Source organism: Spermophilus citellus, assembly GCF_964194105.1.
Source record: "Spermophilus citellus genome assembly, chromosome: 14".
NCBI lineage: Eukaryota > Metazoa > Chordata > Mammalia > Rodentia > Sciuridae > Spermophilus > Spermophilus citellus.
Window position 1 is genome coordinate 24,355,552 of NC_138194.1, and position 19,844 is coordinate 24,375,395.

At 35.4% G+C, this 19,844-nt stretch overlaps 1 protein-coding gene across 2 annotated transcripts in view; it reads left to right on the top strand.

The window, feature by feature from the left end:
* SNTG1 (syntrophin gamma 1) overlaps positions 1-19,844 on the top strand; it is a gene marked incomplete at both ends in the record, with an annotated part of 324,893 nt that overhangs the window by 104,399 nt on the left and 200,650 nt on the right. For both annotated transcript variants that reach the window (XM_081266627.1, XM_081266628.1), the window contains one exon: positions 7,306-7,435. In XM_081266627.1, coding sequence (XP_081122753.1) covers positions 7,306-7,435 — 130 coding nt within the window. The remainder of the gene's footprint in view (positions 1-7,305; positions 7,436-19,844) is intronic.

Genomic DNA, 19,844 nt, shown 5'->3' on the forward strand with positions numbered 1-19,844 from the left:
TATTGAATGAATTTTAATGGCAAAGAATTTCATTTGTTATTTGGCAGCAGTACCACCTACTGTTTGTGTCTTCAACATTATGAAAAACAATAGTCTTGAAATGAAGACCAATGCTTTGTACCCATACCTTGAAAATTCCAAGTGACAACAAAATTTCTAGTTCCTTCCATGAACATACACCTTGATCATCCCGAGGAGAGGGTATGTGAAGTGGTGCTATACTGGAGACTCAAGGATGAAATTTAGTATCTGAACACTTGGCAATGGTGGTGCCTACGAGAAAATGCCTTTCCATAAGCCAAGAACTGAGTCTACACTAATGGATGCCAGACACAAGGCAGGTTCATAATAAATACTCAATTTGTGGTTTATTTTATGGATGGACTTTTGGGGCTGTATATTTTAAGGGCTCTAAAGAGGATGCAGAATCAGTGAGTCTATAAAGCAGAAAAGTAGTACAAAAAAAAAAAAAGCAGGAACTATCTGTGATACTGTAATATAATAGAAGGTATTATAAATGAAACTTGAAATAACAAAAAGTGGTTGATTATCTTAAAAATACATTGAGAGGATTGAGAAATTGATTAATTTTTTTGATGATGAAAAGAATGATCACAGGAGCAAATTGGATTGAAAAAAATAGAAATGTGGTGAAGGAAATTTCAGAGCATATCATAGTCATGGTTATTGATTGAGGAGAAGACATCAATTAGGAAGATGCTAACAGTGGGGGATGGCACCAGTGTTCCTATGTGGGGTCACCTGGGGGTTTTGATCACTCTAGTGGTTCCTGTGGTCCTGCACAGGGTGGTCCAGAGTGAACTGTGTTCCATTTTCACACATCAGCCAGCAGGTCCAGTATAACTGGGCTCTATGTAATAAGGAATAGTCAATAGTTTTTTAAAAATATCCAAGTAAATAACATTCAGATTTTACATGAGTTCATCGACTCCGTAAGCCATTCCTATATCCCTTTGTGAAGCACAATCTTCACATATACTTCACCTCTGCACTTGTGATTACACATTGCACTGTGAGGTTTTAGAAAGAAGTACCACCACATCTTTCATATATACACTTGTCTGTTGGTATCTCTGGGGCATTGATCCCAATAATGACCAGGAATACCAAAATTCGAGGGTGTTCAAGTTCGTTCTGAAAAAAAAAAATGATGTAGTATTTTCATATAATCTACTTGCATTTTCATTTATACATTATATAAACTCCTGAATGCTTATAAAATCTAATGCGACATAAATGCTCTGTAGATAGTTGTTATACCACATTATTCAGGGACTATTGACAAGAAAAAGATGTCTGTATATGTTTATTGCAGAAACCAATTTTCCCCCAGTATTTATCATACATGTTTGGTTGAATTCATGGAGGTAAACCCACAGATGTGGAGGGCTGACTGAATGAGTATCTGTCTCTGGAAAATGTCATACTTTAAATGACTCTAGACCAACTTAGCTCAGTTCTTTCAAACTGGGGTAATTATTTTGCCAATTTTTTCCTATTTGTTTTATTTCTTAAGTTTGTAAGATACTTATTCAAGGGTACATACTTATCATCTGCATTTAATATGTTTTATAGCCAGAGAAGGATAGTGTATTAAGGAATTTGAGTATCCATAGAAAACTGAAAACAAAACAAAACAAAAAAACAATTAAAAAAGAATTACTTTTGAAGTAGTATATTCCAGAAAGTTTTATGCTCAAATAAAAAAATTCTGATTGATAAAGTATTAGAACATGTATTTCTAAAACTGATAATTTATACAAGTAAATAGGATAGAGATGCACTATGCAGTGTTTCAACTGACTGAATATTAGATATTCAAAATTCAGAAAGAAAGACTCTGCTCAAAATGAGTTAGAGGTAGGCATGATTCACAACTTGAATCAGGATAGACACCATGAAAGAATTATTATGGCAAATAAGGTCATACAGCAAAAAAAATGAATAAAATGACTTTGGGGTATGCACAAGAAATTACTACATGTAATACTGACCTCTGTCCAGATAGAAAGATAAAAGTAGTTAAGAAGAATTAAGGACCCAGAAATCCCAGGTACCAATTATATCGGGACATATTTTTGCACAGTTTATTAATTTTTCCAAGGCATATTGGCACATTAGGAGAAAAATGTAATTAAATTAGTGTTACTCAGAGCTGAAAATCATTCAGGTAGGGAAAAACAGAAAATCAAAGTGATAGGAAATGCTAGAGTGGAAAGGAAACCCCGTATAATTTACGTGGATTAACAGGAAACAGTCTGAGGAAGAATGCAGACATATTCTGAATAGATATATGGACAACAGAAATTAGAAAGGGTAAAGAATAGATTAAGTGGGTGGTGATGTAAAGGAAGAGGTTGCAATCAATGAACAGAAATGTCAGAATGCAATCCTGATAGTGGAACAGCTTGGAGTGACATCAGAACACAAGTCACACAAAGGACATTGCTAAAATAAAGTGGAGATGGGATTTTGTGTGGTTACAGATTGAAGATTCTGATCATTGTGCTAACATTGTGAGCAAAGTGAAATCATATACAGGGACCTTAGTCAAGAAATATGCAGCCTAGTAAGAAAGAACAGTATGTAGCAGGTAACCAAATAGGTTGAATACCAGGAAGAAAAATTACTGCAATCTAGAAACTGGGAAGTCTAGGAGCATTCAAGTGGGAGAGATACATTACAAACACAAGAGCTATAAACACCATCAAGGACACCAGGTGAGATGGTGTTTACCTGTAATCATATGTACTGGGGAGGCTGGGGTAGGAGGATTGCCAAGTTTAAGGCCAAACCTGGCAACGTGGTGAGATTCTGACTCAATTAAAAAAAATTTAAAAGGCTGAAATATAGCTCAGTGGTAGTGGGCAGTAATAGCATATGCAAAGCCCTGGGTTCAATCCTACCAAGCATCCCAAAGAAAAAGTAACACACACACACACACACACACACACACACACATACACACATACACACACACACATAAGTTGTATCTTGGCTAAACACACACACATATACATACACACATAGGTTGCATCTTGGCTAAACACACACACGCACACACATAGGTTGCATCTTGGTTAAACTCTTAAAAGTTGAATTGGATTATGAATTATCAGGTTTGCCAGGTGTGGTGGTGCACGCCTGTGATCCCAGAGGCTCCGGAGGCTGAGGTAGAAGGATAGAGAGTTCAAAGACAGCCTCAGGCTGGGGCTACGGTTCAGTGGTCACATGCCCCCAAGTTCAATCCCTGGTACCCCACCGCACCCCCCAAAAAAAGATGATCAGGTTTTAAGAAGCCTAATCCAAAGTATTCAAAATACAAGAGTTAAAAAACAGGACACAGGTTGCCTTTTTATTTTATACCTAGAGAATCTATGGGTCTGAGAGTTAGAGAATTGATTAGCAGTGACCTTACAGATAATCAATGGAGTTGGAAATAAAGGTATTTCAAAAGGAATACTGCGGGAAACTATAAAGTTGCTGAAGAGGGCTGGGCATATTGAAGGAATGGTAACCTAACTAGTTTCAAATCATGAAAGGGATTGGTGGTTTTAAGGTTTGAAAAATAGGAAAGAAAACTAGTTTGGAAGGAATGTTTATGGAGTTTGTTAAACAGCTTTATATTTGATCCTGAATATAAAATAAAAGCTGAGACAGTGAAGCAAGGTAGCCTACACATGGCAGAAAAGACTCTGGACCTGCTGCATGTGAATGGAACTCAGTAAGATTAGAAGACACTGCTGATATCACTAACTGGGGAATTATATATTTTTTTCTCTCTTTCCTTCAACATACCCCCCCAACTAAATAATTATAAAACCAGGAAAATGACATAATTGGAGTACATTTGAGTCAGTCCTCTCTCTGACATGCACAGAGCCGCTCTCTTGAGAGAGATTTTTATCATTGTTCATTGGTGCATATTGCAAGAATACCCTTCTCATTTGTCTTTTGACCATTCCTTCTCTTTTCATTTTCACTTTCTTAAGGACACCAAGAAACCTTTCTAAAGAAGTGAACTTTTCAGTCCAACGCTTGACCATTAGCACTAGCTCTCCCCCACTTTCAGGGGGTGGTAGAAATGTCCTAGCATAATTTGGAAAGCTCCTGCTGGGTATGTCTTACTTTATCACCAACATTACATACACATTGCAATATGTTAAGTAATCTGTAATTCTCACTGTTTTTCAGGCCTCTGATATTTGTCTTTGGATTAATTATCTCCTGTTTACAGTTTATTCTTTCCTTTGTGTACCCCAGCCCAGCTGTTTCACAGCTTAGCTTTAAAACCCTGGAGGAATTCGGACTCTGCCCCGTCTTTTATAATCCATTAAGAAATTATTGAATCAACTAATTTCCAACATCCTTATAAATCCCTTGAACTAATTGTTTCATTTTTAGTCTGATATGTTATTTTCAATTTCATATATTCTCATATTTTATCAGTTCACACAGTTTCCTCACTTGCCTAATAGGACCACTACACAACACAAATCCAACTCTCCATGCAAAATTCAGACATATCCCTTGTGCATTGTATACCTCTCTGCAGGATGCATGAAGCCCTCCTCACTCTGAGCCAGATTTTCTACGTTAATCTCCCAGGATGCCCACTGAAGGATGTGGCCAACCAGCCTCGCAAAATGATGTATTTTTGTCCCTGAAACTCTTGTTCCTCATGTACAAAAGCCCTTCTCTCTGCCATTTCCTCTCTTATTCATCACTCCCATAAAAATTAATATCTTCCTACATATGCCTTCGTATGGTATAAAATCAAGAATGAATCAAAACATGAATTAATTGCATTAATTAGAAATGTTTGCATAATCATGTATATGCATATGTTAGATTGAAAGATACTTACAAATTCTTATTGGAAGCAGTGCATTTTTCATACAAGGAAGACTAAATTTGTATTTTAAATAAATAAAACTATTTTGAAATTCAGCAACATTGGAGAAGAGTTTTTAATGCCAGAGAAATGATAAAAAAAATCATTAGAATCCTTAAGAATGGAGAGTAGAAAAATCAATCTGAACTCAAGACTTCAGATTACTCACCTCTTTAGTTAAGCAACATTTTATTGGCATACATGCATTAAACTAAGGTTCATAATTTGCTCTGGGTATACTCAAGTCTATGGTTACTGTTTCTAAATTTTAATGTGTCAAAATATTAATGAGTAATGAATTCTATTGATTTCAGAAAGTGTACTATTAAATAAGATAATGCATAAAAGACTGACTCTTATTGTTTATGTCAAAGAATTATATTTTCTAAAGGCTGCAAATAAAAACAAAAGTACTTCAGTTATTACTAAGAGTTTAATGAAATGATGTCTATATGGTGTCATTCTCACGAAGTACACCATGTTAATAGAGTATTCAAAGGGACATTATTCATAGAACTTCGTGATTTTTTAAATAGGTGGATCCTACCAATTACTCAGCAAATGTGGGTTAAAATTGTAAGGTATATCACTCTCATTTATATTTTGGGGAAACTGATGCCCAACTAAGTGAACTAATTTGCCAACACTCTTCTTTATTCAGTGGTAAACAGAAGCATAACCCAAATATTTGTAATCTTTATGATCAGACTATTTTTTAAGAGATGATACTTAATCAAAGAATCTGTACAAGTGCTTTGTGAAAGGGTTAGTTTCCATTTATTTATAAGAGTTGACATAAGATGTACAGATGGTTTTATGTCAACATATAGGTCTTGGTTCATAAAAAGCTAGTTTTTCAGAATTATTCTACCTAGGAATTGTGTCACATATATGATTTGATATGAGTGTGTTCACTTTAATCAGTTAAAAATATCTAGCTGCCATGATTCATTTATAGAAGAGAGGACGAATACTTTTAAGGCATGCTTTGATTTACAGCACATGAAGCAATGGTTATGCTAATTAGTAGAAAGAAATGCATATTACTAAACTCAAATTAGTTCTCATTTCCCATGGCTGGTTGAGCTTCTGTCTGGATATTGTAAATGTCTTACTCACTGTTGAACATTAGAAATAAAGCTAAAAATGTACATGTGCATTTTTAATATTCTTTTCTTGCTGTGCATTTTTTTTTCCTTGCCACAAATTCAAAAGAACTTTCTTTCAAAGAGATAGATAACAATTGTATTCCTACAGGGATTTTGTATTTTTAAAAGAAAAAAAATAGATATTTGAACATGTCCCTGTTTTCAGTAAAAAATGCTGTGTCAAGTATATGAGAACTACTTTCTCTAAAAATATTAATAATTTGAATGCAGTGTTCTTTGGATGCTGAAGGCTTAATTCTGTGTTCAGTTCTTAGATGGGAAACGTTCTGAAAAGAAAAAAGAACATGAATTAATTGTGAGCCAGATATATATTCTCTGGCTTTTCCTTTGAGGTAGTAAATAATGTTAATACCTACAGATGCTCGGTAGCAAAACACAAAAGGACAAGGGATATATAATTTTGGAGAAAATATATAATTTATTGTAATTTACATATCATTTCAAAGGCTGAGATGCAAAGGTTTCTTATTGCTTCACAATCTGCTAGGATTTAAATATAGTTTGTGCATTTCCTAAAGTGTATTGTGTTACACAACAGGGTAATTCTGAAAGCTGAGGTATTTGACTAGCTTTCATTCATTCCAGGATTCTCTCTCTTCCTGTCTGTTAAGTTTATGTCTAAGCATTGGAAGAACTTGATGTGGGATAAAAAAAAAAAAGGAGGAAATCATTCATTATTGAAGTTTTAGGGAGAAACTTTAAGTTCTATAGTATGTTGTAAACAATTTTCAGGAAGGCATCATTGACTTTCCTTTACCAACAACAAAAATCAATAAAAGACCATACAGATAGTAAGATAGGTCATTGCATTTTATGAAAAAAGTTTGGTGTTACAGAAATTCTCAACATTGACACAAATTAAGAATGTAAGCATTTAGAACCAGAAAGGAGATATGATCTTGAGTTCCCACCCATTTTGAGAAGATGGATAAACAGAGATTGAGTGTGAAGAACTAATGATTAAGTTCTGCAGCTTAAATTATCCAAGTGATTTTTATATCATGTATGATATTTGTTTGTTTGTGTTTGTGCTCTATTTGTAAGTCAGAAAACATACCAAAAATGTCAAGAGGAGATGACAGAAGCTAAAATAATAAAGAGAGTGTTTGTAATTTTATTGCAAACACAGGAAAAAAAATGCTTTTGAAATTTTTTAGATTCTTTTGTATTTACACGTTATGTTTTTGCATCTTGATCTGATATGTTGTAACATATCTGCAGGCAGAATGCCTTTCAAGTCATTGCTGTGGACGGGGTATGCAGTGGAATTATTCAGTGCCTCTCAGCCGAGGAATCTGTTGACTGGCTACAAGCAATAGCAACGAATATTTCAAACCTTACAAAGCACAATGTAAGTAAGTAGTGATCCAAGGGATATTGATCAGAGAGTTTCTCAGCCTTCATGAAATTCTTCAATATATATTTGACTTTGCATCAGCTATTCAGTGTCTTTCCAAGAATAAGCCACTTCATATTCAGCATGAAAACTCTTCTGAGACACTTATTAGAAGAAAGTCGCTTTACCCTGAAAGTCTCAGTACAATTTGCCAATTCAAGAATGGTCAGGCACGTAGGCTTCCATAGCAAATGTCAAAGGAACCTGTTTTCATTCAGTAAACAAAAAATTGTATTTTGCATTAAACGTTAAATATGTTAAAAATAAGTAAAAGCTTTCTGGGTTAATATGCTACTGAATTTCAACACAGACTATTAATTTACTTTCAGTGATCTTGGGACTATGGCTAGGAATTTTTAAAGGAATAGAAAAATACAGTGAGAAGAGCTACCATGGAGACTGAAGTCTTGTGTGGAACTCTTCTGGCCCAAGAATAATAAGAAAACATTATTGTGGGATCTAGAAACTTGATGATTAGAGCCAGGTCTAGATTGATAGGAATTAGCTTCTCTTCATTTCATGTATCTTTCTGCTTCAAACATTTCCTCGCTTCCCATTCTGTGTCTGTTTATTGTCACCATCTTATTATCATTACTCTTTAATAATCTAATCAATTCTTTCTTGCTCTCTCACTCCCAGGAGCTGTGTAGTCTAACAAACTGAACAAAACCATAAACATCTCTTCCTTGAATACTGATGTATTATCATTACAGATGTTTGTTTTAAAAAATTAAGTACCTGACATCATCATGCTCTTGTCTTACTGTTCTGCTCTGTCCAAAACTACTCCCATGCCATGTTGGATCAAGTAAGATTTCCTAAGGAAAATTCAGAACTCTAATATATAAATGGTTAAGCAGAAATATGTACCTCTACTAACTCCTGATTGCACAAAGATTTTCTTATAAAAGTGACCTTCTGTACCTGAGTAACTGTACAGATTTTTACTTAAAATCTATATTTTAAGAAAGCATTGTGATAAATAAGTCTTTCTTAAAAATAAGAGGACCAGCAGAGTCATTAAAGTCAATGCTCTTGTTTTCAGTTGTGATTGTTTCAATCAATTCCATCACAATGCCCATGCACGTCGTGGTGGGATGCTCTGTGAGTGGAATTGATAGCCACTGCATGTGTACATGTACAATTTTTCCAGATAATGCCAAATGTTTTTTTTTTTTTTTCAAATGACTACACGATTTACCTTCTTAGTCTCAGTGGGTGACATGTCTTTATAGATCCTTCTCAATCCTTGGCATCTTATTGCCTTTATATATTTTTTTGGTAGATGTGAAATTGTGTCTCACTATGCCATAAATAAAGATAAATGGATATTTTGGGGGGTGGCCAAATAGGTATAAATACCCTGAGCCCTCCTCAGAGGTATGAACCCAGGATAAGGGCTGACTTGGGCATGTCTGACTTGGGTAAGACTGATACCCACCAGCTGGGCACAGTGGCACATGCCTGTAATCCCAGCAGCTTGGGAGGCTGAGACAGGAGAGTTGTTGAGTTCACAGCCAGGCTCAGTGAGGACCTAGGCAACTCAGAGAGACCCTGTCTCTAAATAATATCTTAAAAAATAAAGAACAGGCCGGGGAAGTGGTGGCTCAGTGACAAAGCACCCCAGGGTTCAATTCCTGGAACAACAACAACAAAAAGCAAAGGAAAAAAACTGATGCTCACCTTCCAGCCCAGTCTTTGGTGATCTGATAATGTCATCATAACTATAGTTAAGGTACTGATCAGAGAAAGGAAGAAAGGAAGGAAGGAAGACAGATAGACTAGAAATGCAATGTCTCTCTGAGGATTGTGTTCTTCTTCCCTTTGTATCATGTGGATGTTTCTAGGGATAAAGGCAAGCAAAACTACCTTGGGTGAGTATTAATTCTCTATTTCATTGCAAGAGTATTTAGAATGTCTTAAAAGTAAGCCATGTCCTATAAAGTATATGAGAAAAAATACTTTAAAAAGAACAGAATGTTAAGCAGTAAATCGAAAGCTTTACTTTTCTACTAGATCCAATTTTTCATTAGTCTAAAATCCTAGGAAAGTTTCATGAAAACAACTTCTTTGGAAGGTATGCTCACTTAGAATGATATGATCCAAATGACAAGCATTTGAAATAGCTTTCTTGAAATTAAAAAAAAGGAGCAAAGATGTAAATGTCATTAAGCTCTATAAGCCTAAGGAAGGATAAGCCTAATTTTCTGTTTATTTTTCATCCTTACCACAAATACTTGTCATGAAATTTAGGAAAGCAGATAACACCCTTATTCAACACTGTTTTAAATGCTGGGAGATCCATATATTTCTTGTGATATTATTGCCATATTATAGGTTTTCTGTTCTTTCACTTCTCCTTGATTATATTGTAATAAATGTCCTTTTGTTTTTCTGATCAGTTTTCAGTAAAAATACTTTTGATCACAATGCACTCCTGTATGTGAAGTACAATATGTGTGTTGAAAAGATATTGAACATAGGGAAAGACACTGTGAAAATCACAATAGCTACAGAGAAGTCACAATAATGCCATGATGAAATATGATTGATATACTTACATAATATGAAGAAATAAGTTGGATTGATACTACTGTGGAAAGTTCTGATTAGAATAGACAGTTGACATCTCAAGTTCTCTTATTTTTTTATATTAAAGAGATTCTAGAATTACTACTTGGAGGAACTAATTTTTTCTTTACTTGCCAATATTATGAATTGGTGAAGGCTTATATAATTTAGGCATAAATGGTGTATCTGTTATTAATAGGTGCAAAAAGAAAATATTGGGGTAAATATCTGAGAAAGTCCACCAATGAGATTATCAGACATAGCAATAAATTTTAGAACGAGATAAAAATGCATATGAAATAAGTTTTAAAGTATTAGCAAACTATACTTCTGAAAAGATATAAAACATGCTTACAAGCTGGGCACAGTGACACATGACTATAATTCCAGCGACTTGGGAGGGCAGGGCAAGAGGGTCACAAGTTCAAGGCAAGTCTCAGCAATTTAGCAAGACCCTGTCTCAAAATAAAAAATAAAAAGGGCTGGAGATATAACTCAGTGATAGAGTGCCCCTGGATTAAATCCCCAGTGCCATCAGAATGGACAAATAAATAAACATGTGATGATTTGAAGAAAGAAATGTTGAAACCATAACATTACAGAAACTTTTAATGATGAATTATATTTTAGTATAAAGACAGTTGGAGTACAGAGAAGAATAAAAGAAAGAAAAATAGAACCACAAACAGAAAACCCTATGTTAGAATGACTTTAACAAAAGTCTAACCACTGGCTTTCTTTTTGTGCACTAATTTCCAGCAGTGATATAATTTTGAAATGGGGATTTTATACTAAATTTATGTGAAAATTCCATGTAATTATAGCTGCTTTCTGAAGAAATTTGTTTTCTAGAAGGTCCTTGAATATAAAAAATATTTAGTAAAATATAGTTGAAAAATGAATTTTATCATTAATCAGGGTGGTTCCTAAATATTCACAATATGTTTAGTAAACATTATATAGAAAAAAAAGATCCTTCAGGGACTTGTCTTAAAGCCATGCTGTACAGATGCCAACATATTTTAAAAGCTTTTACATTAGAAAGGGAGGTTGTGATGTTGTGGAATACAACTAATTGTTTCCACCAGTTACCACTGGCATTTGCTATTACTCGGACTAATGTAGACTCAAATCCATTTTGTTTGTTTGTTTTTTGGGTTTTTTTTGGTTTTTTTTGCTACTGAGGATTAAACCCAGGGATACTTAAACCGTGAGCCACATCCCCAGCCATTCTTTATCTAGAGACAGTGTCTCTCTGAGTTGCTTAGTACCTGCTAAGTTGCGGAGGCTGGCTTTGAACTCTTAATCCTCTTGCCTCAGCCTCCCCAGCAGCCCTGGCCTCAATTTGATTCTGAAGATAGAATTCATATCTCCTAGAGTACTTTCGGTCATGGTGGTGAATGATTATAATCGCAACTCCTCAGAAGACTGAGGCAGGATAATCGTAAGTTAGAGGCCAACATGGGCAATTTAGCAAGACCCTGTCTCAAAATTTTAAAGAGAGGCTGAGGTATAAATCAGTGGCAGAGTGCTTTTGTGACTTGTGCTAGACCCTGGGTTCTATCCTGCATATAAAAAAAAAAAAGAAAAGAAAAAGAATGAAAGAACAGTACTTAAAACAATACCTCCTTGCTCCAAGTTAATTATTTTTTTATTTTTTTCTGCTATTCATTATTTATCGAGATAGAAAGTTATTAATTTTATTTTCAATGTTATCTCATATTAAATAATTTTAAAATATGCCAATATTATAAGGGGATTAACTTTCAGGAACCTTGGAAAGGAGTAAATCCATTTTGCATGTTGCAGGGAGTTGAACAAATGGGGAAAGGAGGCAGTCGTTAACAGTCAGGCAGATAAGACAATCCTTGATGATGTTCACCTCCTGGTATCCCCACCCTTAAGCTATCCCCTTTCCTTAGGTGTGAGATGCATGGTAAGCCTGGAGGAAGATAACTCACTGGTCAGGGCTTTGGATGAAACCCTGGCTTCAGTTGACCCTTGGTTACAGTCTTCTGAAATAGCCAGGGAAAGAAAACCCATATCTGGACTCCTGAGCCACAGGAACTGTGGGATAATAAAAGATTTGCTAAGTCACTAAGTTTTGAAGAGTTATGTTACATAGCATTATGGAGTGGTATTTGTTTCCTTCAGCGGCTATAACAAATTACCACAAACTTGGTGATTTGAAACTCTAGAAACTTACCCTCAATTCTGAAATCAAGATGTCAGCCAACTACCTCACTTCTGGACACCCTAGTGGAGAATGCTTCTTGCTTCTGATGACTCTCAACACTTCTTGGCTCTTATTTCAATCTTTGCTTCTGTGGTCACATTGCCTCCTCTTCTGGATGTCTCTTGGGTGGACAACTGTACTCTGCTTAGGGCTTACCCAGATAATGAGGTGTGATCTCTCACCCCAAGAGCTTTAACCTAAATGCATCTACAAGAATCCTTCACGTTGTTTCTATCAAATAAAGCATTCACAGGTCCCAGGTGTTTCACATACCTATCTTCTAGGTAGGCCATTTTTGGCCTACCATTGGAAGCAAGTGAGCAACATAACTAGATTCAGACTTTAAATTTCGACTCATTTTCTATGGGGTGTTTTCAATATTTGTTCAGTTTTCAAAGTATTTGCTTTGCCTTTTTGGAGTTTCCCGCACGTGCACTGTTTGAAGAGAGTGCAGAATTTCTCTCAGATTACACATAGAACTGAAGTTTCCCTTTTATGCTCTCCCTCTTGGGGGGGAGATTTCCTTGTATTCTCTGGATCCCCACATTGCTGTTCTTCATCCTCTTTTCAGAAATATAGAGTTTATCTCTGAGTTTAGCCTCCTGTACCCTTGAATATTTCCTTAGAAGTGGGCCCCCATTCAGGCCAAGGCAACAAAAAATTTCCTTTTCATGAAGTGTGTGTGTGTGTGTGTGGCGGGGGGGAGGTTCTCATAGCGTCTAGCTGCCAGTGTTAGTCAAATTATAATTGTGGTGACCAAAACACCTGGCAAGACAACTTAGTGGAGGAAGAATTTATTTCGGCTCATAGGTTCAGAGATTTCAGTCCCTATGTAGCTGACTCCATTACTCTGGGCCCAAGATGAGGCAGCACACACGTCATGTGCAAAGGTGTGGTAAAACAGCACTGCTCTATGAATGATAGCCATGCATCAGATAGAGGAAGAAGGGGGAAGGGGACCAGCAGAAAAGAGGAACCTTTTCAGGGCAAGCCCCCTGGAGGCCGACTTACTCCAGTGTATCCCAGCTGCCTACAGTGAGCAGCCAGTTAGTCCATTCAAAGTAGGACGGACTGATGAGATTATTGCTCTCTCAATCCTAAGTTTTTAAAATCTTTCAGCCCTGCTTTCTGCTCCTGATTCTCAGGCTAAACCTGGCTGAAAGCTGCCATCCATATCCTTGGCACTGACTGAAGGCTGTGATGTCTTGCAATTTGTTCCACCAGATTAATTAGAACATCACCTTGAAGTTCAAGGATATGAGCAAAATGTAGACAAGTCCTATGCCAGAATATAACATGAGGGACATCTCCGCCATTTCTAGTAGAGTCCTCATTTCCCCCCTGAAACCTCACGGGTACTGTCCACTTTCTTAGCAGCATCTGGTCTTCTGAGCTCCCACCAGAATTTCCCATTAAGTTTTGCTAGAAGAGTTTAAGTCTTCTACAACCTACTTCTCCATACTTTTCCAAATCCATCCCACAAACCAGCTGTAAAGGCCTCTAAACCACATGGTCAAGTTAGTAAGAGTCATGACCCCACTTCTCAGTACCCATTTCTCCGTGAGTCAGCTTGGCATTGCTGTGATGAAATAACCAACAAGACCAACTTGAAAGAGGGAAAGTGTATTTTGGTTCATGGTTTCAGTCCATAAATGACTGACTCCACTGCTCTGGGCCCAAGGTGAGGCAGAACATCATGGTGGAAAAGAATAGTGGAGGAGTGCTACCTCATTTATGGCAGCCAAGAATGAGAGTGGGGGTGGGGGGGGGCCCTGGAAGATGAGTCCATCCTCAGCCACATCAAATATGCTTATAATTACCACCCTGAAAGTCCATTCAAACTAGCATAGACTGACTAGGTATAGCTCTCACATTGTAATCAATTCACTTCCAAACTTCTCTGCATTAATACAGGAGCTTTGGGGAGACATTTCATATCTAAATCTAACACTGTCTGTGTTGTCTCTGCTTCCATGGCAACAATGGATTCATTTATTTAAGTCAGAAAACAATATTCTACATTATTAATTAGTGCAAGTGCAAAAGAGTTTATAATAATCACTAGAGGTGCTAGAAAGAAAAAATATCTTATTGTCAAGTTCACTCATATTGGTTGGGAAACAATACCTGTTTATTATTCCAGTGCCTGGATGGTAAGTGTGGCTAGAAGCTTCCACGGGAAATGATGCAGAAGTGATATAAGAGGCCCAGAAAGAAATACTGGAATCTAAAACTCAAGCTGACTGGCTGAGTTGGGAGGAGGTCACAACTGAGAAAAGCTGCTCTCCAGATGTGAAGCTGGAGGGTGCTCGTTGACCTGGGCCCTGAGAGCAGCAGTGGTTCTGACCAAGGAGCAGTAGGTCACGTGTGACTTGACTGTGATCACACTTGGCCACCAAGTATGTCCTATGTCCTTGTATTTTCAGTACTTAGCAGTTCATGCTGAACAGGCAATGAAATGAATAAATGAGTCAATCTGTCAATCAACTGTTGAAGGAAAGAATCCTGAAAGTGAAGGAAAAATAAAAAAAAAAAGAGGAGAGAAAGATTCCTGGAGCTCCCACAAACACTGCAATTCACATACATACAACCTGTAAGTTGCCGTCTCATTTTAGAGCATCTGTGGACAGGAAAAAGTGGAAGTGCTGTCTATGGTAGACATCCCTGGTTTTATCTGAGCGTATTTGCTTTCATCCCTCATAAATCTACCTCCCCGTAATGAAGTGTCTGAAAAACAAGGGTGTTTTTGAAATAAACCTTCTTCATATAACTCACTAAGTTAAGGGACAAGGATAGAAAAATACGATCTGCCAGAGAGATCAGGAATAAATGTACTGTGATACATCTATCTGATCTCAAGTGAAGGCAAATACTTTTGAGCACATTAATAATGTGCTCCCAACTTTCATTCTTTCAAGAACGTATGCATGTGTCGCTTCCTAAACCCTTCTCCTTGGAGAGGATTGAGGAGGTTATCTATGTCATCTCCCATTCAATTAAGGAATATCTCTAGCAAAGATCCTGTTGGATAGCTCTCAGCTGGAAATCTTTCAATGACAAGGAAACCACTGCTTCACAATGCAGCAATTCAATCTTTGACAGTTCAATATTAGGCAATCCTTCCTTAGAGCGAATAAAAATCTCTGTCTTGTATCTTTCATCCATTTGTACTAATTCTGCCTTGGGAAAGACACTATAATTTAACTTCTTCTTTCACTTGGCAGTTACTCAAATATATAGAGGCAAGTATCATATGCTGCATTCAGCTTTTTTTTTTTTAATAGAAATATCACTGACTCATTCCTATTCCACTCTGTCATATCATTTGAGACTTTGCCTGTCCTGCTCACTATTTCTGGATGTAGAAACTGTTTAGGATAAAAAGGGTATTAATAAAATGTTTGAGTTTCTGTTGTTGGTATTACCATGAGGTCAAATATCTTTTAGACTCAATATTGTCTTGATATATGTTGATTGATTTTGTATTATCCTTATAAAAATCATATGTTAAAAACTCTCAATAATATTATATTTTATTATGATGATTAGTCAAGGGTCATGTTTTCATAATAACTCATATTACACATCATAGAACATCAGTGAATAAGATTCAAATTTTAAGTATGTATTTTACATGCCAACAAACTTAAGTTTCAAAAACTGGTTCTTGTACTGCACCAATTATAAAATACTCAAAGAAATACTCATAGTAAACAACTTGGGCGAAATACTAAAGATACTGAAGAGTGTCTTTAGTTTCAAGATTGAGATTTTATCATTCCTGCCTACTTTAATAAATTAAAATATATTAAAATTAGATATTTTATACAACTGCCCAATATCATAGGCTATAAAGTATGATTTTTATATACCAACAATCCATTAAGCATTAGTAGGAAGCTATATCCTTGGGAAGAATGATATATGATGAAGAGTTCAAATATCATATTGTGGATGTTAATATATAATAAAATATACAAATATCAAAATATATTTTCTTCTATAACTTTATTGCATAGTGAACATAGGAATCTTTCTTCAGTGTATAAAGTGCAAAGAAAATGTATGACTTCATAGTAAAGAAACAACAAACACCACTCCAGCCAGGTGATCGAGGTTAAAATCAGCAATGACTGTTAGGTTGAAATAGATACCCCCAATACAATGTGATAAAAACATGGTACTGTGCCCCTGGGGTCTTTCTCTCCAATCTGCAATCCCAGTCTCAGCATGAGAAAAACATCAGATGAATCACTAGTGCTGAATAGTCTACAAAATAATGGACCAGCAACTCCTAGCAACCCAAACTTTGAAAACAAGGAAAGTTTGAAAAACTGATCTAACCAAGAGCACCTTAGGAGACGGGGTGCAATATATTACATGATTGAGATCCTGCAATTGAAAAAGGATATTTGGTAACATCTACAGAAATATAAATAAAGCATAGAATTTAGTTAAAAATAACATATGAGCATTGATTTATTGTCACAAATGGACTACATAATAAAATACAAGATGCTAATGATAACTATGTGATATCACATATAGGAACTAGATAGGACAACCTAAGATTGCTAAGATGGTTATGTGGCATATAGAAACTCTGATTTATACTTGTATTTTTTTTTGTGAATCTGAAACTATTCTAAAATAAAACTTCATTTAAATAGATACACATATAAATATCAAATGTTAACATTTGACGTGATTGGGTCAGTTCCCTGATTTTTATCCATCCATTTATTCAACAATATTTTTTTGAAGACCCACCGCATGATTTATTAGACAGTGACTGTAGGATTGAGCAGAAATGGATAGCTCTACCTTCATGAAGCAAACAGTGCAATGGGAAAGAAAAAGCATTATTGAAATAAGCTTATAGGTAAATGCAAACTTTCACCTTCCATAGATAACATGAAGATGTGCTATGAGAAATTGAATCTGTACTTAAGAGACGTAGGGAAGTTTAAAAGTTGAATGAATCACAAGAAAGAGTAAAATAAGTGCTGGGATGGGCAAAAAAAAATTTATGACAAGCAATGGCTTGGATTTACAGAAAAGAAAAAAATAAATTATAGCCATGGGTATCATTGAATATACAAGATTTTCACTAGTCTGAGGTAAAGTGAAATGTTTTGGTCAGCTTAAGTAAATTTTTTTCTAAATTTAATTTATTTTCTAAAGCAGATCTTTTATTTTATGTAGGCTTTTGCCTTGTAATTTAAATATCATTCTCTTATAAAATAATAGTAATCATAGGTAAACTTTGTTTTATTTACTTTTCTAAGTTAATAAAATAATTTTTACCTCATTCTATTACTATTAAAAGTTTTAGTGCTTCAAAAATGTAGACATCTTCAAATAATTGAACTAGAGCCTTTTCAGATAGGATTGAAAAGAATCATGAAGATATGGATTATACCTAAAAAAAAATGAAAACTGTGAGGTTGTTAATGACAGGTAACTGAATGTCATAGTGGGAAGAAGTTGAAATGTTATTTACAGAATACAAAAACATTAAGAATAGATAAAATTCTTCAAAACATTAAAATTAACCCAAAAGTTCATCTAGACTGATTTCTTATACCTATACAAAGCAAGATTTATTAAAAATTCAGGCAGCAGAAAAGACTGAGATCTATATAATTGCATTAAGTTATATAAGCAACCAGCATTAAAATGTATTCAAATAGGCTAGAACTGAAAGTAGAAAGAAATGTAACTTCAGAACGCTCTTTGTCAAAGCAAACTGAGGTTGCTGCTTTTTAAGTATTTCTGTGTTGTGGAAAAAGCATGAATTTTGGCATCATCAAACTTGGTATAAAATTGCAACTTCTCCACTTAGTAGTCATGCGCGTAGACTTTAGTTTTCTCATAAATAGGTGCTAAGTAACCATATGTTACTGTGAAGATTAAATATTTAAAAATCTTTTCAATATTCTGCCTCTTAAATAGTGCTAAAACATCTATACATTTCCTTTTTTCCTGTTGTATTCTAAGTTAAATTATTTAATTCATAAGACATCAATAAATTTTAGTATCTACTTCTTCTGAGTTTACATGTCTTTTTTATTTTTTCATTTTTCTGTGGAACAGTCATTTGAGATAGTTTTAAGATAGTCATTGAAAGATAGTTTTCTATGTTGCAATACATGGACACAGTTGGATATGAGTTAAAAATAAATGTCCAGTAGTGGCTAAACCATTAAGCAGTCTAAATCTCCAGCTCTCATTTCCCTTCTTTTTAAATGAGGAGAAGAATAAAGAAAATGTAAATTTCTCCTCCACCTACTACTTCTTCAATGAATTCATCCCAATCAATTTTTCCTTCTACAATACTAAAATTAACCTCTTTTCATAAACAGGAAGAATTTCACCCTTACCTAATAGAAAAAGTAAAAGAATCTCCTCTTTTATTCTGGATACTTCCATGTGTGCCCTATTCATACTAATAAAATGTGTCACTTTTAAATAAAATAAAGCTTGTGTATGTATGTTTATGTGTATATATAAAAATATACATACCCGTGTGCATATGTGACATGATTGTATTGTATGATACTGTTCTTAAACAAGAGGAACATTGTATATTAATTGAGAAAACATTTATTTTTCTTTTTTCCTACCTAACAAGAATTCTGGAGACAGCAGAATATGCTGTTTCAGGGGTTTGAAGATGCCACCAAGAACCCACCTCTTGTCTATCCACATTATCTCCCTCCACCATGTTTATGATGTTGGCTTTTGCCTTATGTTTACAACTTCATGGTCATGCTAGTGCTTCAGTAGTTCCAAACATCACTTTAGTGTTCAGGACAAGAAACAGATGGAAATGGAATGAGTGGATCCAGGCATATTTGTCCCCTGTTAACAAGGTAAGAGAAAATTTCCCCTAAATACTTCATTTGACTGTTGATCACTTTCCATTCTCCTGAATTCAGTTCCATGACAATCTTTGAGGATTAGGGAAAAAGGGGATGAGATTGTCTTGTACACACCTTTCCTAACCCTGAAAGTGGGAGGTGATAGAGAACATTAGAAATAGCTTAGAATCAATCAATAATACCTACCACATTGCTTAATACTGAACACATATTAGTCCTAAAGAGAGTTCATCAATAATAAGTACCCTCTGTGAGATAATCACAGCCCTTTAGGACTCATTCTCTCTCTCTGTCTCTCTCTGTCTCTCTCTCTCTCTCTCTCTCTCTCTCTCTGTCTCTGTCTCTGTCTCTTTCTCTCTTTCTTTCTCTCTCTCTCTTTCTCTCTCTCTCTCTCTCTCTCTCTCTCTCTCTCTCACACACACACACACACACACACACACACAAACACACTCACACCCCGAGGATGAGAGAGGGGGGAATTTAATCAGATATTTGAATTTACTCAGCAGCTATTTCACTCATCTTCCAATATTTTATGCACTTACCTAATCATTTGAGAGTCATATGTTTAATCCATAGAGATCTACTCTATGAGATGGAAAACACAAGTTGAAAAAAAAATCAAATATATTTTTCATAAAGATGTTTGTTGTGAAAAATCTAACAGGAGAAA